At 28.5% G+C, this 25907-nt stretch overlaps 1 protein-coding gene across 1 annotated transcript; it reads left to right on the top strand.

Annotated features, from left to right (window-relative positions):
* Positions 1-657: 657 nt before the first annotated feature.
* LOC129984295 (uncharacterized) lies at positions 658-11237 on the top strand. The gene is made up of 2 exons (XM_056094154.1): positions 658-795; positions 8377-11237. Exon 2 carries the CDS (start codon positions 8420-8422, stop codon positions 10871-10873), a length of 2454 nt encoding a protein of 817 aa, XP_055950129.1. The 5' UTR covers positions 658-795; positions 8377-8419; the 3' UTR covers positions 10874-11237.
* The last annotated feature ends 14670 nt before the right edge of the window (positions 11238-25907 follow it).

The following is a 25907-nucleotide window of genomic DNA, read 5'->3' as shown; positions in this document are numbered from 1 at the left end:
TATATATATATATATATTCATTAAATGAAAAGTCGCTTAAGTGTATCAATATTATCATATTAACAATTCAGAAAAATAAATTATTTTTATTGACTATTTTTTAAGTTACCATAAAACTGAAATTTAAAACAAAAACATGACTAAAAAATTATAAATGTTAAGCTTAAATACCGTTAAGCTTAATGCCGTTAAGCTTAAATACTGATATCAAATACTTTACAATCAGACCTTCTCTATTTTATTAGTTAATCATACGTTTCAAATAAAAACAGGTTTTAATTTTTATAATATACTTAATTTATTTTACAAGAAATACTAAAATAATCTCAATGACAAAACATAAAAGGCATTAAAATGTAAATTTTGCTTGTAAAGATACTAGTGCCAACCTAGTAGTAATATCTTAACAAACAAAAATATTTTCACCCAATTTTGATCATGCAGTCAGATTTCAACTTCAAAAACGAAAAATTTCTTTTTCTGACATCAAGATTTTCCTCTTAGGCTGAAGACAGTGGTCTAAAGCAGTTAAGTTAAGATAGCATCAGGTAATTTGTAATACACTGAGATTGAATTAGGCTATAAATTCATAAATCGGCAGTTAAAATAGTATATATAAGATATTTATCAGTCTTTTATAGAAAGCGTCATGGATAATTCATTGTTTTGTTCTTCCTTTTTAGAAGTAGCATGTATTTTCTGATTGTAGGTGCCTGTGTGCTGAAAAAAAGAAATTTTATGTTTTAAAAGATGAAATTACTTACAATTAGGTCAGCAACAGCAATTTTCTATTAAGTAAGTTAACATATGTTTTTTTAATGGTTCTTTTATTATACAAAAATATTTTTGCTGCCATATCCATATGTTTGAGACAATGATATTGTTTAAAAAAATAATTTATTTTCTGTGAAGAATAGTTGATATACCAATTTACTCGAAATAAAAACCTTTTCATATAACATTTAAAAAAAATATTCCGATTCTGTATAAAATATTTTAATACACAAAGCCCTTTTCAAGATATATGTGTTGAAATAAAAAAAGAAATTTTAAAAATAGTGACAGTTTTAGCGTTTGTCAGCAAACAAATACATATAGATTTCATTATTTCAAAATCATCTGCTTTACATTTTCTTAAATATTAATAACAATTGTAAGAAAAATTGCACCAAAATTAAATTGAAATTTTTTTTTCAGATTAATTTTCTTCGATATTTCTGTAGAAAAAAGTCAAATCATCAGTAAATTTCTTATAACTTTTATCCACTGCTGTTATCGAACACCAGTTTCATACGCTGGCAAGAACGCAATTTTTTTGCCTCCATTTTAGTGATTCTTTTACCTTGCTTTTAGGAATTATTAACTTAATATATAGAAACGAATAAAAAAACCTGTAAGTTGATATGTTTTAAAATAAAAAAAATTTTAAAAAATGTGTGAGTAGTTTAAAGCTAACATTAATTTTAAAGCATTTATTTTTCAATAATTAATTTTAAAACATTAATTTTTTTAGAATTAATAACAATTGCAAGAAATAATGAACAAAATTTAAACTGATATCGCTGAAAGAAAAACAGATAAATTTTAAGAATGTTTATTCTGGAACATATTTATTCTGGAAAAATTCCATCTGATGTTGATAAGGACAAAAAGGAGACATTTTGGTTAATTTTTAATTAGTTGAACATTTAATAAATTTTTGTTAAAAAATTTGACAGTATTCCTTCCTTTGTCTTAAATAATAAGTATGCAACATTTTGCTGAATTCGACCCAAATTTTTTAAGTGGAAATATGGAACATATATGCATGCACATTGGAGTGGAACGAAAAAAACGGTTTTTGATTTTTAATTTGTAATAATGCTGAAAGGTTGCCTTTTGGTATAAATAAAATAAATTATAAATATGAAAAATATTGGGGTAGGTCTTGAGGTGCCTCAAGGACGTTCAAGTTTCAAAAAATTGAAATTTTTGATACAGTTTAAAGTTTTTTTACGAAACAATCAACTTTTGATTTTTAATTTTTAATAACGCGGGAAAGTTGCCTTTTGGTATAGATAAGATTAATAAAAATTATAAAAAAATATTGGAGTTCATCTTGAGGTGCCGCAAGGAAGTTGCAAAAAGTTGCAACACACTTTTTGCAATTCTTTAAGGATTTTTGCGTGCCTAGATATGAAAAAAAAAAGTTTTAAATAGGCGTTGTCATATAAAAGTATAACAATAGCTTTGCAATGCATTGGCATGACACTGAGTCCTCGCCGGAGCGGTTGTTATTAAAGTAAGGTGGGGATTTGTCTGGGCCCGGTGACAAGGACAGAGCTGGTTTTAAATCAGTAGCTTTGCCAAGTTCAGTTGAGTTGGCGTCTCTGCTCCATCTATTGTGTAACTGATTTGTTAATTTATGCGCTTATGTGCTTTGCTGTGAGTAGAAATTGCTCAGTCAAAATTAGTGAAGACAATACAAATATCGGAGTGTTCTGTTGTTGGGAAATTTAGTAATTTGCTTGCAGTTGAATTAACTACATACGAATCTAGTGCTACTATTATATTAGACATAACCTCAAAATTGTTTTAGAGAAGGATCCTTCTGTAAGCGAAATATGTGATACTTTAGTTCCCATAATAGAACAAATATGGTCAAGAGCTTCTATTCCCGATGATTCTAGCAAAAGAATTTCACTAATGATAAAAGCTTATCATGCTAAATACAGGAATTTATTAAAGTCAACAAGCAGGAAATGTTCAGATAAGTTTCATTCCAACCTCACAGGATTTAGAGAAGAAACTGGACGTTTATTTGATATTGTTGACTTGTATAAAAGAAAAAAAAGTGCCAGTTATAGAATAAAAGGTTCTAAACGTTCAACGCTCTAACAGGTAAATGGTTATAGGAAATATTAATATAGATACAACACAAGGAAGAAAGAAGCATAAAAGAGTCAAGAACTACAGAGAATAGCTAAGTTTAATCAAGAACGGGCAAATATACTAGTGCATCAAAAACGATTACTGGCGACCATGACAACGCTTTATAACAACAGTGTTCTTTACAAAAAGAGGCAAACCAATCAGATCTATCAAATAGACAAAAAGAGATAAAACTACCAGGTGCTTGTGTGGTGTAATATTAAGTTTATGTAATGCTAATGTTTTATATACTTATGGTTCGAAACATCTTTTTAACCTTATCTCACGCTATCTCTCTGATGATCTCAAGAATGTTGTAGATTAGATTATTCAAAGAAAAGGGTACTTTGCAGTTTCAGAAATATCCTTTTGTCCATGCGAAGTGATGAACGTAAAATTCAAAGTGAACATGGTTTACGACGTGTTTAAAATCAACAACAGAAAGTAAAGACAGAGTCAGGAAGTTTGAAGTTCCAAAGATAAACTGCGATGCAAAGGATTACATCGATATGATCTCACGAATTAAAAATGCCGTAACTGAATCCACCTCGCTAAAACATGCTTCCAGCGACTCTCTCAAAGACTTTATACAGAAGGCATCTGAAGCTGAACCAAATAATATAGGGGACTCTGTTATCAACTTTCCGAGGCTTCCTTGTCACACGCAAGCAGTGGAAAGAGCTGTGAAACTGGTGGTCGAATCGACTCAAAATATCTGTAGTTCAGTCTCAAGAGAAAGATGCATTGACTCGCGGGTGAATAGGCAAAAATTTAATTAAAAAACAACTTAATGTGGCAATGAAGTAGAAACAAACATTTTTCAGTTGTAACATTTGTAATCATTGAGAATACAAAAGTAAGAAGCGCAAATTTAACATTAAAAATATTTTTTTTATTATTATACTTTGTAATTAATACTTTTTTTCCAATTGTAATGCTTATATATGCATTTAAAATCATCTTTTGTATCATTATATGAAAAATTCATAAAAATATTTTATAAAAGTTAATAATTTTAGAATTTGTCTGCGAATTTTAAGCTCTGAACAACACCTCAAGATATTGTTGTACTGCAACCAGGATTTTTAAAAACTTTTTTTTGAACCTAAAAGCTAACTTTTCTCCACTATTACCAAGCTAAAATCTAAGAAAAAGTTTTAAAAGCCCTTTTTAAAAATTTCAATTTTTTTACAAATTTCAAACTTTTTGCGGCACCTCAAGATGATGTAATATTACAACCAAATTAAAAAAAAATGTTTCTGAACCTAAAAGGCATCTTTTATGCTCTATTACCAAACTAAAATCTAAAAACAAATTTTTAAGGCCATTTTCGTTTTACCCTAACGCACAGCTAATGATATAACTCCCTAGAAAATGCTTTTGATGGCATATATTTGGATGATAATAATTTAGTAGGAATAAAATTTACTTAAAATGAATTTTAATTCAATATGATTAGAATAATTTTGAATTTGTTTGGAGATTTCAAGCATCACATCTTTCCACTAGAAAAATATGAGGAATCGAAAACTTTTTATTTAATTTAATTATTAAAACCCTAAATATTTTCTCCTATAAGTCATACATAAATGACATTTTTCAACCATGTTAATTGAAATATCAAAAGGAAAAAACCATAATAAACATTTTTAAAGAGTTTAAATGAAAGAAAGCGGGTTTTCTAATCCAGGAGTAAGATTTTTGCAGTTATTTTTTGTAAGTAAAATTTATACCTCCCAAAGAGAAATTGTAGATTAATAAAACAGATAAATTTCAATTTTTTTAAATTTAGTAAATCGACTAATTTGCTACTAAAGATGGAAATATGTTCAAATGTATGTCCAAAATATGTTCAATGAAATTGAGATTCCTTTATCCTTTTCATAACTTTGTAAATAGGATCAAATAGGAGGCCGAAATCTCATTAGTCTGAAAAAACCTTATCCCTTAGATTAAGGGATCCCTTTTCCCTAATCTATTTTTGTCCTAGTTGTGGAACTCTTTATTTATTTTTTATTTTTTTTATTTTTTACCGTTTCTGAACGAATTTAATAATTCGAAAATATTATTTTTCCTTTTACTTTAGAACACAGTCGAGTTCTAAATAATCAATTTTAAACATTAAAATTTAATTACAAAGTAAAAGAACAATAAATCACATCGTTCTACCATCGTTCGAAAGAATCGTATTATTTTTTACTTTTTTTTATATGTAGTATCGAGAAATGATATTAATCGCCGAAAAATTCGAACCCGGAATTTTGACGAATCCCCACATTTTAGACATCCTAAAGTTCGAAAAACACAGTTTGGGATTAAAGTCCGTCTGTCTGTCTGTGACAAAAATAACTCAAAATACTTTAAGCTAGATGGTTGAAATTTGGTATAAGGTCTTTACACGGAATTTACAGATTTATATCAAATTATGAGTAAAATCTGTAAAGTCTATCTCTCCGGCTGTTCAAATATAAGTTAACACGATAATTACAAAACGAAATGAGCTATATAAATAAAATTTGGTACACAGATTTAACATCTATACTGTAGACATCTATCAAATTTTGTGCTGAATCCAACAAGGAGATGAACGTCTGTACTTCCAGAAGTATATAAAGTCGATAAGTTAAACTCGCAATGACTTAAATATATCAAATTTGGTATGAGATTTTATGACTACAACTGCAGTTTTGTGATCAATTTTTGTTTCAATCGGTTGGGAAAAATGCATCTAAAATGCAAATTCAATTTTTAGATACTATTAACGAATGCCAGTGATTAATCGTCAAAAAATGGAGGTCAAATATGAGCAACAGAGGAGGTTGCGTATGAGCAACGAAGTTTCACTTTTTTTGTTTGCTTTAGAATAGATGAATTAAATTTGCTAAATGTTGTTATTCTCTTTCTTTCTCGCACAAAGTTTGGAAGAGTATCATAATATCTCAAGATTAAGGACTTAGTCCTTACTTGTCACCAACAAGTTGATCATTTCACTTTAATGCACAATAAATAATAATTTGTATAGTGTATAATCCGCCAGAGAAGGCTTAATATTGAGTTGATTTTTTTGTGCAGAAAATTATATTAATTTAACTAATACATTTTGTTTCCTTAATAGTATATAGATATCGAGAAGTAGGCGAGATCAGTTCTAAAGGTGAAACTGTGATATCACCTACTTCTCTTTCTGAGTTTCTGCTGTTTCCCTTATTTATAATATTAATTAATACATTTTTTTATTTTTTGTCATCAGTTTAAGTAATTTTTATATTAATATTAGTTGTGTAGTTATGTAGATCTAAGAATTTAATAATTTTTTTATCGATACAGGTTGATGAGAAATTGTTAAACTTTATCACATTTTCCGATTAAGTAAATATATGGATACAAAATTCGTACTACTGTTCAGTTATAACCCTTGCTTTTTAAGAGTCATTTATGCGCCCCTCTTCTCTATTTGTATCAAGGATGGGAGCCAATTTCCTCAACACCTCGCCTGAATTTACGCCATTTCTCCTTAGCACTGTTATTAATGAAATATATAATAATAACCTCAATTTATCTATTTTCTTATTAAAGAAATCCAAATTTAACTGTAACATCTGATAAGTTATTTTTTCGGACTCTTCAGTCATGTAAAATAAATGATATAGCCAAATACCTGACACAGCCAAATTCAAGGAAAAGTTTCCTCTGAAAGTATTTCCATGTTCCACTTTTTTCCCTGCTTTTTGCCTTCCTGTTTGGAATATGTCGTCTTTGGTCAATGGAATTTTTCCCTTAATTGGAATTATTCCTTTAATAATCATTAAAAACAACAAAGAAATCGTTTTAGCAAACTCGTTACTTGCTTCATTTCCCATAAATTGGAACCATAATGTAATAACAATACATCAAACTTTGCTAACTTATTTCTTAAACTTTCAAAACTTTATTTTAATAATTAATAATAAATTTTCCAAATCTTTGTCATCAAACTGATAATTAATTTAAAAACAGTAAGTTGCTTCTATTAATTCCATGACCTACATTCAGTTTTTCTACTTCATAAAGTTTGATTTAATCCTCCTGTCTTCATGTATTGTAACATATTACATAAATTTTAAGACTATCAATTATTGTCAAAAACGGCTCAAGTGTAACACTTAGAAGCAAGTCTGTTAAAAATGATACAATATAAGATAAGGTCCGACACATGGGCTCAAAGTGCGCTTAAGAGAACCGTCACCATGGTGATTCTTCCTCGAATAAATCTTTTTAAACACCGGGTGACAGCCACAGCTCAACACAAAGCCTCTGAAACTTAGACGAATGGGTTTGCTAAGTAAAAGACAGCGAGTAGAAGCAGATTGAAGTTTTCTTCAGAAAATACTTTATGTCAACAGATATAAAGTATTTCTTTGACACAGGAAGTAAATGAATGTTAGTTTTATTTCTTAAAAATAGCATTGTTAAATTCATACTGAATGAATTTGTGCACCATTTTCTTTTTTCCCGTTCTTCTCAAGAAGATTATAAAGTGCAAGATAAAATCGAAAATTATCATTGGATTAGGATATGATATGATTTTCAAATCAATAATTTCACTCGCCATAGCTAATCAGAGGAAAAAGAATCAGAAATAATCATAGCTAATCTGATGTGAAATTTTTATTTTTATATTTTCACTTTTCCAAATGAGCCATTAGATGCAGTACAAATAAAAGCAACAAACTCAAAGCAATTAAAGGAAAGGATAGGTTTATTATATTGTCATAGGAACTTTCCGAGAACTATAAGAAATCCAGCTAGTTGAATAATCGAAAAGCGAACTGCCAATGAAGACCCGTATTATAAAAAAATCAGACAAAAATTAATATTATAATTAAGAAAATAGCAAATCATACAATAAAATATATTACAAATACAAAGACAATTCTAATTTTGTTCTAATTTCTAACTAACATTTTAGGCTTTTACCCTTTTGTTTCCACTTTTTTTTTAACTAAAATATATTTAACTTATTTCCCAATATTATTATTAATACAAACTTATTTAAATATATTAACTTATTTAAATATTAATACAAACAAGTTTTTTTTTAAATTTAGTTCTTTTTCTTACAAATAAAGTTCGCCAAAATTGTAAACAAAATTTAATATCTTAATTACAGATAAATGCTCATTAAATGATGCCAATTCATGTTTCGATAGCATGAGCATTTATATTTATTTAGTAAATATTAATGCTCATGTTTATCATATGACAAATTCCGTTAGCTTGCAGACACACAGTATATAAAAATGAAGCAATCATATTTTAAATACTGTGTGCTATAATACTCACAGAATAATTTGAGAATTAAAATTTTTTCTTCATTTTGACTGTATAAGATTTAAGATTTTAAAAAGGATCATCGGCTAAATAATTAACGATGATTTACGATTGACAGATTTTTTTTTATAAGTCTGTTTCTCCTTTTTTTTTCAGGATCACCTATAAATTTTTTGAAGAACCTCTTGGAATAAAATCCATGGCACCCATTGTTCGTCGACGTCGTTTCACAATATTCATCATCATTTGTTGTGTCTCATTAGTCATCATTAGTTGGTACTCAAGTAATCACAATGAACAGACATTAAATAACAAAATCACAACAGATATTTATGAAAATTTCATTCCTAGTAATCAAGCACAGCAGCTAAATCAAAAGACGCTTCCTACTGTAGAACATAAATCAGACCACACCGTAATAAAGGAATATAAATTTGCAACAGAATCCAGAGACTCAAAAAATATTCATAATCCATACTACTCCGCAAAGTCTATCAGCAATGAAATGCTCTACGAATATCCAGATGAATACGAGCTTGTTGATTCTCAAGAAACTGAAGATTATCAAATCAAATCAATGTTCGAGAAGCTATCTCGCGAAGAGAAAAACTCATTTTTGGACGAGTATGAAGTAACACCCTTCGGCATGGTGAGGACACATGATAGAAAGCTGAATACTTATAGTCAAACAAAAGAGGGCATCTCAAAAAACAGAAGAGAACTCAACACTTACGATATCAACTATAGTATTGATAATGTAGAAGATTGTGATGACTGTGAAGAATATTTCGATGTCACTACAGCAAATATCGTGGAGATGCCATCATCAACAAAGAACCCTAGTCTTATTATTGACACTCCAGGTTGCAAAATACCTAAATTAGATCCTTGGGATCCAAGTGTATCACATCTTATCAAGTTCCATAATCCAGTTGTATGTCCTGGCCCACCTTTGTTCATGAGACCCAGTCCGGATGGCTCAATATCCTTAAATGAAACTGTGCTAAAAGAATATTATAACATGACAGCTGATGAACTTGTCTGTAACTATCAGGCAATTTATAGGGTTCATGAACGTTCAATGAGCAGGAGAGAGGTTTCGTTCGTCATTGGTAATGTGACGAAACTTCAATTTGGAGTTCCTCTAAATGAAGATTACGTTGGTGCAGGCTGTAAAGTTAAAAACAAGACGACGAATTTTGAGCAATTTTTCCCTTTGATTCGCTTGAAGAAAAGAATTGAAGAGGAGAGAAACGCAATACCTGACCCAAAGCCCAAATTAAATGTTATCCTTGCAGGAATTGACTCAGTGTCAAAGCTTAATTTCTTAAGACATTTCAACAGATCGCTCTCCTATCTCAATGAAAAAATGTCTCCGTTTGAAATGAATGGATACACGAAAGTTGGTGATAATACATTTCCTAACTTAGTTCCATTGTTGACAGGTCATTTTGTTGAGTATTATTGGAATGAATCATTGAAAAATACTATGTATTTTGATGATCTTGATTTGATATGGAAAGAATATGCGAAAAAAGGATATAGAACCTTCTATGCCGAGGATCATCCTATGGCAGGAACCTTCAATTATTTGAAAAGAGGTTTCTACGATCCACCAACAGATTATTATTTTCGTCCTTTGGCATTAGTGCTAGCGGGTTCAACTCTTATACAAAACAGGACAGAGCCTTGTTTGAACTCCCAGTTAGAAACAGACATCATTTATGACTATTTAAGAGATTTTGTAAAAGCAATGGAAGATAGACCCTACTTCGCTTTTGCGATGGTGTCAACTCTCACTCATGATCTCCTAAATTATGCATCTTGGGCTGATAAACCCACAGTGGATCTTCTTGAAGATTTATCGAGTCTAGGTGCACTCAATAGTAGTCTCCTTGTGTTGTTTAGTGATCACGGAATACGATTTGGCAAAATTCGGTATACTTACATAGGAAAATATGAAGAGAGAATGCCATTTATGTATATTCACGTTCCCGAATGGTTTCGTAAGATGCATCCAGTATTCGCAAAGAATCTGCAAATCAATCAGGATCGCTTAATGACTCTCTTCGACATTCACGCTACAATGATTCATCTATTGGATTTAAATAAAACTCACGAAGAAAGATCAGCAGTCACACTTGGCACAAGTCTTTTCGATGAAATACCTGCCAACAGAACATGCGATGATGCTCACATACTACGACATTGGTGTCCGTGTGAGACATTCGAAACTGTTCCTGTTAATGCATCTCAAGCTATAAAGGCTTCGCGGGCCATTGTGAATGATATTAATTTTCAGTTAGAACCACATGACGACATTTGTGAAGTTTTAAAAGTGGAGGAGATAATGAGTGCACTAGTGGGTAAAGCGAATGATATAGTATTGCGTTATATAAGGGCTGAAAATGAAGTGTTGTATAAAAAAATCATACTAGGGAACAAAATAGAGCCTATTGCAGATTACATGATAACACTTGTTACGAAACCTGGTGGAGCAGTGTTTGAAGGTACTGTACGCTACGATCCTGAATCTGATTCATACACCGTTCTGGGAATCAGTAGGCTTAATTTATATGGAACAACATCTTGGTGTATAGACAGTCAGAAATTGAAACTGTTTTGCTATTGCAGAGTCCAAAAGGAATCATAGCAATCTTATTTACAATAAAAACAAGGTTGTTTGCAATTTTTTAAGACAAAAATTATTTATTGTCCGTTTTTACATTTGAATTTGCATGCATTTTCATTTAAAGTAATTCGCATTCTAAATCAATTGCATCATTTATACGGACAAGCTAGAATTCAAAGTGCTGTAATGTAAGACCACAAGCCAGATAGACTTGGTATTTGATTTGAATTCATGTGAAGAAATCAAATATCATTTTATAAAGACAAAAAGATGCTTCAAACAACTACTAAAAGTTAGCTTTGTAAAGGCCATCTTGAAAAAAAAAATGAATAAAGAAATAATCAGAAATCACAAAGTGGTGGAATACTAGACTTAAGCCCATTTAGAATCCTACCAAACTCGAACTTATTTTTTTCTCTTTCACGAAACAAAATTCTTTATTTCAGGAGTATCTAGCTCAAATTTCTGAACAATGTTTCTAGATTTACCACGTTTTGAAATCCAAATTTAAATTATAATCCTTTTGTATTTTAGTAGAATGCATTTCATGATCTTTTTAAACCTACACTTCTCCTCAATATCTGAACTTATCTTTGAAATTCTTTGAAACTGTAGTTTAAATTCTTGCATTGCCATTTGTGGAGAGCAGGAGTCACAAATAAAATAGCACTAACATGAATTTTGTCATATTTTATATATGAACATGACATAAGTATATAAAACAATAGCGAAAACAGGAATATAATCAAGCTTTTTCCTTGAAAAATAGTAAAGTTATCTTTTTTTCAATATTATTATTTTTCCGTTAAATATTTATAATGTGGTATTCATAAAAAATGTAGATTAGGATTTTTATCGGAAGCTATAGAATATTTTATAAATTTTGCACGTTTGTTGATTCTTCTAGTAGTGCTAAACGTGTTTTTGCATACATGCGACTGTTGAAATCAATGTGTTTAGTAATGGTCATTACATGTACATTTTAGTAATTATTACGAATTAAGTATAAAGTATCATATATTTAATATTTAAATTATCAAGCATATATTTTTTTTATTTCAAATGTTTAGTTCTTATTTTAAAAATTGTATACTTTTATTCAATGAAATCACATGTTTTGATTTAGTTTTTAAGTTTTTTAATTTTTACGTTTTAGTTTTTAAGTTTCATAAAATTTAAAAGATTTTGTTATAAAATTTTAATTTCCCTTTTCAAATATAGATGGCCGATATATTATTTTCTCTGATTAAAAATTAAAAATCCAATTTTTTTAAAAAAAATGAAGGCATTTATTATTTACTTAATTATAAAAGTTTAAATGAATAAAAAAAAATATGTTAAGGCATGCTTACAAATCTGATAATGAAATATACTGGTAATATGTAGTGTTTTTGGTGCAGGTCCGAATACAAAATACTGCTGAAAAGAATTCCGAATTGTCATTTGACATTTAAGGTAAACACACAATTATTTTCTTCGGCTTTCATTGTCTTTATTACATCAAGTAAATAAAAAAGTCTTTTATAAATATATTAGTTAAACGAATAAAAGAAGAATTAACTAATAGTATAAAGCGTTCGGACATAGCTTCTTGTAAAATATCAAGTAAGCCAACAAAATCACACATATAATTAGTAAGGAGTTAAGAAGTTTGTTAGGAGACTTGGCCATTTTATGTATATACGCTAACTATGTAAAACGAATTTTTCCAAATCTGATTATACCCTCTTTTTAATACGGAAGAAAATGGAAAATCCGACTATAAGTGTGTTGCAAAAAACTATATATTTTTTTTTTCATTAGAAAAATTTTAGGGTTACATTATCATTCTATTATTAATATTAACATCGCTAAGAAGATAAAACAAATGAAATGTTCATTACGCCGTTAATTAAACAGACTGTTCATAAATATCAACATAAGAAATGAATCTATCTTTAATCGAACAAAAAATGTTTTGACGTTATTTTTGGCGAAAGTGTTAAAGTGTTTCAATTGACATTTTTACATTATTATTCAAACCACGTTTTTTTGTAATAAATCTAATAAAAGATTCTATTTTTTATTAGAAAAACCACATTTCTTTATCAATTATTTCTTCATATAATGACTTTATTTGTTGAAATGTAATTCAAGTTCATTGTCTGACATAAAGTAATCAATAATTAGTTAAAATTTACTAATATTTAAATCAGAAATTCTGATAAACATTATAAACTATGCTTGGCTGAAATTCTTTAAGACTGCTTATAATTTTAGCAAAAAAAAAAAAAAAAAAAAAAAAATGGCGCAAGCCCGCATTTCGGAGGCATATTATTATAGAGAGTAAGATCTTATTAACATATATTAAATTGATATGGAATTTATAAACATTTTAAAATGCATTATTCGATTAATTTTTAAGCATTCAATGTACTTAAGGTAAGCCAAAATATCCATGAAAGCAAATATTTTATACTAAAATCATATCCAATTCCATATATATATTAGTTGAATAAACTTTTCTTTAATAAAATTGATATTAAATCAGCCTATGACATCTCAGCTTTAAGTTTTAAAATCGAAAGAAAAATTACACATTTTTTTTTGTAAAATTAAGAATCATTTGAAAATAGGGCTGAAAGTAAACCAACATAATATAGAGGCATTTTAAATCGCAATAAATTTCCATTTTCGATTCGTCAATAAAATTTTTAATTGAATAAGAATCATGAAAACAAATCAAGCTGTAAGAGCTTTTTTCTTTTCTTTTCTTTTTTTAGATTTCTTTTAATAGGATGGGAATATTTAAAAAACCCCTCATTAATGAGATTCTTGTACTTTGGAACTATAACAAAACTTTCCGCTCTTGTGACAAATTGAGAAAGGGTCGAAAATGCCTTAGCGCATCTTTATAAGGATCTTTTTTCCATCTTATCGATAAATTCGCGGAACTTCATCCACTATAAATAGTTTTTGCTAAGAACATAAAATTGATAATTGCAATGATTATTAAATTTATTTCAATTTAGCATCATTAAATAACATGTTTAAAGAAGGAATTGCACATTTACTAATAAGCAATTTAATTCCTAACTCATAAGAAATTATATACCATTGATAAAATAAAATTTAACTGTTAAAGAATGAAATGAATATTTTAGAAATTAATTTTATTGAATGAACAAAATATTTTTGTTCATACTGCATTTACAGAATTCTATATAAAAATTCTACATATATTCTAAAAACTTAATTGATAACTCATTGGTAGTGATTCTTCAAAGGTATTTCGTTATAGGTTATTAATATAGTTCTTTTTTATATAAGTTAGTGGTAATTTGCAATATTGAATATTTTCACACAGTTATTGACTTTTCGTCGTTTCGATTACTTGGATCGCGTACTGAAACTGATTAATGGCAGTGATTCTAGACATTAGATAATTATTAGACATTATTACCGTCTGGAATACGTCAGATTTGCCAGGAGTAAATTATTCATTACTGATGTGACTGCATTCGTAATGATAGAGAAAAAAAACGCAAAGCACAGATTCACAGAATATATATATATAAATGATTAAAGAATTGGTTGATTGCTTTGAAAACAAAAGAAGTTGCCATTATTTCAATTGAAATATTTAGATTTTCAATATAAAATCTCAGAAACAATATGAAAAGAAACAAAAATAAATTGAAATGTATGAATAAAATGCAAGAAATCAATTTCATATTCATTTCATTGTTTGAGTCAAAGTAAATATGCTCTAAACATGTAAATTCCTTTAAATTCTCAAAGTTAAAATTTATGATTGTCGCGTGTTTGTCCTTTTGACTGGTTTACATCTTTGTTTACCTTATTACGCACCATTCACATCATTAAAATCTAATTCTGCCTTTCTGTTCAACATTTTTAGCTCGCTTTATAAAAAGTTTAGTGCTCTTCGTTCAATGTATTCTTTCATGAGTATGTTTACGAACAACCGCAAATATTTCTTTCTCAGCAACTTCTCTTCATTGTTTGTCAAATGAATAACGTATCTGTTGATTACAATTATATTATTTTTAAAATAACAAAGAAAAGAAGATACAGCATAACTTTCAAGAAGTTCCATTAACGCCTCAAACTTTAGTTAAAATTCTGAGTAAACTTTTAATGAAAGTTTCAAACTCTGATTAAAAGTTTCTTGAAAAGAGCTGCAAGAATAGCCTAAAGTCATACTTTTGTAAACTTCTGACGAAAGAACATAAAACGTAAAAATATAAAATGAAATTTTTATCTCGTGCTCGTTGGAAGATTAATAAAGTCACTCATTTCTATACAGATGAGGAGCTTGAAGTATCAAATCTTTGTATGAATTACAGAAGGTAAATATTTGACTTCTCAATCGTGAAATAATGAGAAAAAAAGTGCAAAATGTGACTTTATAGAATGTACAAATTATTATCTACTGACCCTATTTTCAATAAAATTTGTAGGGAATTTATTTCTTCTGATTAAATAGTACACATATCTTTCTAGACATTGATGTTTATAAATTTAAAATATTCTCCAATTTTTACATTTTGAATATATTTTCATCTCTCTCTTTTCAGTAAAGAGTTGATATTGATACTTACAGTATTTTCGTACTTTAAAAATCTTTTTTCATTTGCTTTTTTTGTATGATTTCTATTTGTTTTAACACAGTTAGCAATGTTGCCTCTTTTCCAAAGCTTTCTTGCTAACGCTGTTTTTTTAAAAACTACAAATATTTACCTACTATATCAAATTTCTATAAAATATAAAACCAGAAATCGGGATAATGATTTCATGATGGCTTTGAAGTATCTTTCTACATTACTAGTTTACAGATCAATTGAAAGAAAAAATAGTGCGGCAAATTCTGTTCCAGTTTATGGTAAGAAGATATTGAAAAATGTCCTGAACATATAATATTCTGAGAGAAGAATTAGTTATTACATGCGTCCAACAATTTCTTGCAATAACTTTCTCAGATCATAAATAAGGTAGAGTGACTTGAAGAGTTTCAAAATTGCAGGGTCCTGATTTGAGAATTACTCCGAATCAAATTAGACTTGCAAACAGGTTTGTGTGGTGTGTTCTGACAGATTAGTGGTTAAAAAATTCTCCTGATAGTATGGTAGAAAATTTTGACGGTGGGTATACCTGATTTATGTCATTCAAGCCATCTGACTCTTCTCAAGAATAAGAAATCCATCCTACGTTTGGACAATATAAGTAATATGACTATTGTAGATAAAAATGGTTATTATATTAGATCCTCCAAGCACCAAATTTCATTTCTATTTAAAATTGATTTTATTTTTTTAATCTAAACACTATTCTAAATTAACTTATTTAAACGGGATAAAACGATTCTTATCTTAAAAAAAAAGCAAAAAGAATTTGTAGATTACGAGAAAAATATTGTTTCATTTACCTTCTAATTTAAAGGCCAGGAATGAAAATTGCATTAGTAAAATAATAAATTTTTCTGCAAAGATAAATAACAAATTTAATAAGAATAATTTTAAAAATATATTTTTAATTCTGTACAGAAAATTAAGATATTTTTTTTATCGAATTAGTTTTGTAATTTCTAGTCTTTAATTTAGATTTCGTTATTATAAATTTTCTAATGCCACATAATGGCGAGAAATTAATATTTCATCAAATTATTTGATTGACCAATAATTAAATTCAGAAATAGAAAAAATAGCGTATTTTCTTCAAAACTCCAGATTAAACTTACAGAATCAATTACAATGATACTTCTTTGTAAATATGAAAAGAGTCAAAATATACATATTTAAAAAGAATAACAAGAAAAACCAAGCTCTTAATCAAAATGAGACTTTACCATTTGCATTATAACTTTTATATTTCAAAAAATTTGATTCCAAAACTTTCAAGTGACGACAATAGCAAAGAGATTTTCAGACTATTTAAATAACTCTTATTTGACCCGAAGACGTCAAAGAGATCAAAATTATCAAATAGAAATGTTATCTATCTATACTTATAATAAAGCTCAATGTGTGTGTTGGCGCTCTACAGGCCAGGTCATTTGACATACAGCTATCAAATTTGGTGCATGTATACCTTAGAGGTCGGGAATGTGCACCTAAGGTCCCTTTTTTTGAAATTTTAATTAGAATTTTAATTATTAATTAAAAACTAACATACCCGCCAAAAAAATCTTCCATTTTCCCCACCGCCAAAAGAGTAAGGCTTCAGTTTTTTTTCTCCCAACAGAAATGAGGCTAGGGTTAACGCTTTTTGGCGGATTATTTCAAACGATTCTGTTTATTTTCTTAACGTTTTATGCATTTAAAATTAAACATTATAAATTAATCCATGTTTCAGATTCATTCTGAAGTACTTTTGAATTAAAATAACACAGAATAAAGGAAATTAAAAATGTATAATCTGCATAGCGTTACCCCAACTGGCGTAGAAAAATTTACGCATTTGCGTTACCGTAAGTGGCGAAGAAAATTCACGCATGCGCATTGTTTTCTGATTGTTGCCATGACAACCATTATCAACGGATGATTTAAATTATTTTTAGGTTAGTTGCATGCTTTTGTAAGTAAATTGTATTTATGTTAGTTATATATTTTTTGTATATGCTTATAGTTTTAAGTACATCGTTTTTTAAGTAGTTTTTTTAAACCTGTTTTCGACCGATTATTTTAAACGATTCATTTCCTTTTCTTAGTGTTTGATGCATTTAAAATTAAACATTGTTAATGAATCGATCTGTTCATGATGAATCTGAGAAAATTTTGTTGACAAATTCTTGAGATATTACATAAATTAAGAAAGATATTCTTTAGTGCCCATAAAGTTTAAACGCTCAGTGACTCTATTATCAGTAATCATATTATTAAAAAAAATGCTTAGTTTCAGTAAAAAATATTATTATATTAATTGCAGATTAATCATTTACACTTTAATTTAAAGCATAAATTCTACGAGGGGTAACAGAAAATTAGAGACATACATATCACGTTATGACTGAAGGCCTTTATAATATTATGATTGAATTATATGACTATCAAAATTTGAAGTTTTAAAATATTTTGCTGAAGAATCTATTAAAGTTGGAATTGTGTAAAATATTTAATGGTACGACCGGAGTTTAACCCCCTGCTTGGAGCAATTTTTAAAAATCGTCAACAACGGCCTTGCGAAATGTTCAAAAGCAAAGGAGCAGATGTTCAATTATAGTGCATAATAAAGATTGCTAGCTTTGGCGCGTTATCGCAACTTGGCGAAGTAGGGGGTTAAACTCCGGTTCAAGCTATTCAATTATTAAAATTTAAACGAACACTAAGATTGGCGAACCGACTGGTCGCCAAAGGCGGCTAGTATAATATAAAGCTGAAATTCGAGATTCCATGATAAATATTTCTGCATAATTTTTTCCTTTGAAAAAAGAATAATGAAAGTGGAATGGTATAATTCAAACTTTTGAAATTTCGATTCTTTTTTAAATCTCCAAGATGGATATTCAGACATTTGCTTATCTTTGGATGATTTTTTGATGTTATATATTACGTATAAAAGCTGAGTCAGATTAGAACAGCTGAATACAAATAAATAACTTTTTTTTCTTATTCAAATTACAAATGTAACTCTAGATACAAATCTATTTTCGTTTCAAAATGTCCTTCATGAATTATTAATCATTTTGCCGACTGCAAAATTATAATTGTGTATTTCGTAATTCAGCATTTTCTTTATCCATTTATTTCCCAGACTTCTAAAATATTTGATTTTATATTCACTTCAAGCAGAAATAGAAAAAAAAAATATTTAACATTTCGGAAATTAGAATTCTTTGCCCTTTAAAAAAACTGATTACAATAAATAAATCTTCTTGAATGAGATAATAGCCATTTTTTAAATTATTCACTGTCTTATCCGTCATTGTTTATCCCTCATTTTCTTAGGATTATACCACATTTGGTTTAGAGCCCATTTTAACCAGTGGGAGTAGTTTCGCCAAAAGTTTCTAGCATACTTTCTAATAAAGGTAATCCCTTTCCCTCTACAAAAAATTTGGAACGCTGATCAAGGCCATGAAGGCAAAAAATGCGCAGGTTTTTATTTTCAGAGCCGCACACATGAGAGTTGCGAGTTTCATTATATAACTTGAACGTAGACAGTGTGGGCTATAGTGGCAAAGACTGTTATCCCTTGGATATCAAGAGATTAGAGTTAATGGATATCAAAATATTCGAAGTCTTGAATAAAGATGCTTAAATGATACTTACTTGCGAGAGATTGGGCCAAAAGAAAGGAAAATGAGATGTCCGCTTTTATAATACAGTAGAGAGAACTGGTACCTATATGTCAGTTTAACGGCACTGGCAATTAGTAGTTATGATCTTGAATATAGCATTTTTATTGAATCTAGCGGGCGATTTTCGGCGATTACTCGAGGTTAGTACTCAAGTACTAGAAAATCAAGTATGTAATATAGAGGCTTTCTTCCCAGTTGAGGGAAACAAAAATTTGGTATAGAAATATAATTGCAATCACAAAATCACATATCATATTTTATTTATTTAAGACATGCTGTTTTTGATATATTTTTTTTGTTGTTTTTGTGTGACGTCAGTTAATAAAAATTAGTCAATAACTGAATTTTTGAGAGGTATATAAAACAATGTATACTTGGTTCGGAAATTTACAAGTCACCCAAAGTCACCCAAAGAATATACATAAATCTATCATACTTGTGAAAATTAATAATACATCACTAACCCAAATTAACGATACAGATGTCTGAAATATTGCAACACTAACTGGCCAGGATTATAATAGGCAAATAATAAGTACCCAGTAACTAAGTTTAGTTTTTTATTAGTTAGGTTTTTTTTCAGATATTTGTATTCGCATTTATATTAAAATTTTAGACGAGGTTCACTCGATTTGAAAATCAAGCTTTCTTTCCATAGAAGGAACATAGTTGCGCTATTCTAATAAAATTTGATAAATAGTTTCTCATTAATGATAAAGTATTCAATAAAATCTAAAACACGATTCTTAGACGAGAAAGAACCAGAACCAAGAAAAGTATCTCAAGTTCATTAATCTTTTATATCAACGCCTCGAAAAGAAAAAGATCTCATTAAAGTGATAAATTATTCAATGTTAATAAAAAAAAAAAATCTAATGTGCAAAAACCAGAACTTATTTTGCGTTATATTTTTTTTCATTTTAATTATCGTTTTCAACAGTATTTTTTCACGCAAGACGATTATTTCGTTTGTTAAGGGTTAGAGAAAAGTTAGATAATGAAGCAATTAAATAAAAATGAGGTGTTTTTTAAATGCTGCTAAATAATGTCTAATTAGCTCTGATAAAAGAAAAATATACCCAGTGTTGTCAATGATAGTATGGTTGTAACATTAACACGTTAATCGGAATTTAAAGAGTGTCTCACCAGTAATGTATTCATTAATGTCAGATGAATCATACATTCTTCACTGAAATTTTTTCTCTTTTGTCTCTTGTTCAGCTAAGATATACAGTGGCTATATAAATTCACGATGAATGGCAAAATAAAGCTTACCGAGCAAGATAAAGAGGTTGATCTACAGTTAAGACAAGATTTTTACTTTATCGTACACGGAGTATAGAGAAAATATAGTAATCTTCAAATAATTCGAACTCGAGATTTTGACAAATCTCCACATTTTAAACCATCCTGAGTTAAAAAACATTTTTGGAAAATGTTCGTATGTCTGTCTGTGACAGATAACTCAAAAACTCTTTGAGCTAGACGGTTGAAATGTGTTAACTGTCTTTATAACAAATTTGCAGATTTTTCATTAGTTTTTGAGTAAAGTACCTACAGAGGAAATTCTTCTGTTCGGTTATAAGTTAACACGATAATTACAAAATGGAGAAATCTATATTGATAAAATTCGGCACACAGGTTTAACATTTATAGAGTAAGCAACAGTGAAATTTTCAGTCAAATCCAACGAAGAGTTGATTGTCTGTCGGCCTGTGCATTCAGAAACATATTAACACCAAAATTCACAAACTCGGTAATAAATATATGGAATTTGGCAAGTGACTTTGTGACTACAAGTGCAGTTTTGTGTCAAATCTTTGTTTCAATCATTTGAGAAAAATGTGTCTAAAGCATAAATTCGATTTTCAGATATTATTAATAGCATACCAGGGATTAATAGCACGTCAAATAACTCGCAAAGGACGACACGATAGATTCAATAAAATGTTATATTAACCTTTAACAAAAAGTTAATATTTCGTAGCTATTACGCGCCAATGCCATTCAAGGCGTTATCTGGCATAACAGTTTATCAGAGAATATTCTAGAAAGTTTTGGGGGAACCACTGCAGCAGGTTTACTTCTTTATTAAAGGCGCATTTTTATATGCTGATTTATTTTATAGCAAATTTCTGAATTCGGGTTGGAATTCATCCATGGAATTAATTCATGATTCTCCTCATCGAGTACTATATCATTTGTTAATTTCTAGAAATTTTGATTTTTCAGAAACTCATTAAAAAAAACATGAAAGAAACCACCATTTAAAAAATCTATAAAAAATTATATGATGAATCTTGTGGTAGGAGGAATTTGATACTGCATTACTTTACTCATTACTGCAATGTTTGCTCTAACATAATGCAATTACAAATAAACAAAAAGAATCAACATGAACGTGTGTTGAATCGCTTGTTTTTCAACGGTCTATTTAACTGTTTTAATCAAAGAGACCGACGAGACACATTTTTCACGTTTACGATTATTAACTTTGTCAAAAAAGTATATTTATCAATAACTATTATATCAATATTTTTATTATTTGGTATGTATAATGAGTACGTCGCATCCTTTGATCCAGTAGGTCCAAACGATTTTTTTAGTTGTTTAGTAGTAAATGTGAAAAAAACAATTGAAAACTAACATCTCCGTTTGAATATTTCACTCGCGTTTTATCATTGAAAGGTAAAAGGGCGACCAGTTAACAAAACATTAATAAATGCATTCAAAATGGAATGATTTCAAATATTCTCTTTATATTAAAACTTTCAAAAAGAAATATTCAAATATTTACATATCTTTGATGGATTTATTGATGTTATGAAAGAAGTTTGAGATGTTAATGCTTAGATAGCAAAATAGTACCATAAATATTTTTTAAAATTCGAAATAAAATATCATGCCAAAAAAATGAGACTTAATTACAAGGTAACTAACTCTTCATGAATTATTAACTATTATGCTAACTACCATTTTTTCTTCTATTTTCACATCAGCATAATTACTTATTTCTGAACTCAGCAGTTTTGGTATGCATTTATTTTTCAAAACATTTTTATGTCTACTTAAGCAGAAATGCTAGGATATGAAAAATATATCAGTTTTAGAAAAATCGTTTGCATTATTCAGTATAAAAAAAATTGTCATCTAACAGTAGGAATAAAGAATTTTCTCGAAATAGAAAATTGTCATTTCTGTTTGCTTATTTTGTCGCCATTTTTATTTTCAATTAAATTTGCAAAGAAATGGCAAAATACAGAAATAATAATAATGAAAAATTAATAATAATTAATAATTAATAAAATAATAATATTAATAATAAAGAATAATAATTAATTAAAAAATAAATAATAATAATAAAGAATGCTCTCGAAATAGTGAATTGTCATTTCTATTTGCTTTTTTTCCTCGCCATTTTTATTTTAAGTTGAAAAGAAATGGCGAAAACTAATATGGATTATTTCTGCATGTTTAACCCTAGAGATCAGAAATTTTTAGAACATTATTTAACTCAAAAAATTGTTCATTATTCATTCCTATCTAGAATTATAATTTATTAATTAGAAAACATATTATAAATTTTAATTATTTATTTTTAAAAAACCTCAATGCATTTAATATACATTTATAAATTTATTTAAATTATCAAAAATTGAAAGAAGTTTGAAAAAGATTGACAATAATTCGAATAATCTTTTTAACCTAAGCTTCGATTACTCATTGTAATCTAAGTAAAAAAATTCGTTTGCATAATTAAAGAATAACAATTACATATCGGAATGTCATGTCAAGGAGATATCAAAATTAAGAAAAGCAATTATTTGTGTTAGCAACAATTGCGAAGTTTAAAGAGGCTTATTAATTAAATAGAAAAAAGAAATAACTGTTTTATATGTACATTTATATGTGCATTTTTATTTTCATTTCGTAATAATGGAATCTAAATAGTTGCCAATCTTTAGTATGGTATCATTTATCAAAACAAAAGACAGTAAAATATTTTTGAAATAAACTGCCGCATTGCGGAAAAAGTTTCGTCTAGGAGGAATATTATTTGGTAAGCATGCGAACGTGCTGTCAAATATTTGAAGTATTTTAATATCGAATTAGTTTAATCAGAATAAATGCTGGAATTCAATTTACGTAAAACTGAATAGAATCCCTTTTGAATATTTTTTTCCTTCGACTTTTATTGGCGAAAATGCTATTTCCTTATCACGAATTTAAAAATTTTAACTCGCCAATTAGTTTGAACAAAGGTCGTTTTGAAATAACTGTGTTCTATGTTCGGAGACATTTTTTTAAAAAAATAATTTATATATTTTCTTTAATGTTATTTTTTAACTACATGCATTTTAAAGCTACAGAAATATTATACAATTAAGTTTCCAAGATGTTATTTTTTAAATTGAGAAATATGACAAAAATTATTAAAAAATTAACCTTATACCAACAACTATAAATAAAATTATAATTTAAAAGTACATAAATATTTGCAAAAGTATATTTTTATGACAATTATTTATATTATGCTCTAAAATATTTCTTGTAAATGAAAAAAAAAAAAAAATGGGATATAGCTAAACGAAGCAACTAAACTGGTAATTTTTTCCCAAACGATGCTTTTTATTTACATTTAAACAAATAAAAATGTTACTTATATTCAGTCTTGATTTCAATTTTTTCCCGTGATCTAGGCGTCCCGGGTTCGAGTCCTGGTTCGGGTATGGTTGTTCTCTTCCTTGTGTTCTTTCTGTGAGGTGCGAGAATGAGCCCCCCTGTAAAAAGGGGTTATGGAAGTGAGTGTGTGTATGTGCTATCTTCATTTGAGCTAGAAGTCAGACTTCTGCCCTCTGGTGCTCAGGGGCCTTTACCCTCAGAAGCTACTGCATAATATTTGGCTTAAATAGTCACACGACAAAAAAAAATATCAATTTTTAGACGAAACCAAAAAAATATTCCAGAGAGCAGTCTCAGAAGGTTTATACTTGAATGACTTTTTAAGAAATCGTTGTTATAACCGAGCATTTTTTTCAAAAGCATCATTTCTTAAAAACAGTATTTAAATTTTTGATATAACACAAAATAATGATTAAACTCAGTAAGAAAATAGCTACAATTTCATCTGCAATTTACATACAGTAAGAAAGCTTATAAAACAAACAATATAATTAAATCATAAATTCGATAATTGCATGAAAATGACGATTTTATACCAATCGGGTACCTTAAATCACGTAACTCAGTTGAATGAAGACTGACAACTTGAAGTAGTCATAACCTAAAATTAACCATATCTTGCTTTTATTGAGAGAAATTAAGTTTTTTACGACTCATCAAGAGGGCTGTTTAAACACATCGTTCATATAATACTATATCCATGATGATCCTAATAATACTATATCCATGATGATCCTAATAATAATATATCCATGATGATCCTAATAATAATATATCCATGATGATCCTAATAATAATATATCCATGATGATCCTAATAATAATATATCCATGATGATCCTAATAATAATATATCCATGATGATCCTAATAATAATATATCCATGATGATCCTAATAATAATATATCCATGATGATCCTAATAATAATATATCCATGATGATCCTAATAATAATATATCCATGATGATCCTAATAATAATATATCCATGATGATCCTAATAATAATATATCCATGATGATCCTAATAATAATATATCCATGATGATCCTAATAATAATATATCCATGATGATCCTAATAATAATATATCCATGATGATCCTAATAATAATATATCCATGATGATACGGCCTGTAATGTATATACTTGTACTGTTTTAATTTTTTGTTTTGTGACTGTATTTATAATAGATTCACGATTAATATCTTTGGAATAGTTAAGGTTCTTACTGAAATTGCTAAGAATACATTAGTTTGAAGCAGCTGAAAACCAGACAAACCAGTTCTGGTTCAAAGAGATGAGCTTAGACAAGACATAGTAAATAATTTCTATCTTCACAAATAACAAAGAAGCATGTATATCTGTGCGCATGTGTACCTATATTTGACAGATCATTTGACCTACAACTATTGAATTCAATATAAATAAACTTCAGAGGAAATCTGCAACCGGGGGATATTTTTAGAAATCTTAGTTCGAAAATTAATTAAAAATTAAAACAAATAGGCATATCACTTTGTAGACCTCCAAAGATATTACTGCGCTAAAACTATTTCTTTCCGTTTGAAAATCTAAAGCATTTTCTTTTTAATGATGCAAATTAATTTACTTCGCAATTTTTTTATAATACATCACCGTTAATTCTAATAATTTTTGCAAATATTTTAAATCCATTTTTGCTTTTTTTTCATCAGTAAGTTTTCTTGTTGGAATAAAATTAAAATTGAGGTTTTCATTTTCCCATCAAATATTTAGTCTCGGAATCTTTTTTCTGCTGCTTGAAAGTTACATAAGAAAGAATCTGCACTTTATATAAGTAATTAGAAAGTTGTGTTATGTTACGTCAAAATACATTGTATGAGGACTATCTAAAAATTATCCGACCTTTGCCCGGGAAAAATATATTACTTACGTGATGAAAACGGGACCCTAATCTACTTCAAAGTAGGCCTCTTGCGCCTTCATACACTTAGCCCACCTATCCTTCCACGCACTCCGAAAACACTCCTGGAAAGCTTCTTTAGGAATGATGTTCATCTCCGTTGTCGCTGCCATTTTTTGAATCGGTTAAACCACAT

The sequence above is a fragment of the Argiope bruennichi genome, chromosome 9 (assembly GCF_947563725.1).
Source record: "Argiope bruennichi chromosome 9, qqArgBrue1.1, whole genome shotgun sequence".
In the NCBI taxonomy this organism is placed as follows: domain Eukaryota; kingdom Metazoa; phylum Arthropoda; class Arachnida; order Araneae; family Araneidae; genus Argiope; species Argiope bruennichi.
The sequence above is the reverse complement of the archived record's forward strand: the minus strand, read 5'-3'. Positions and strand labels throughout refer to the sequence as shown.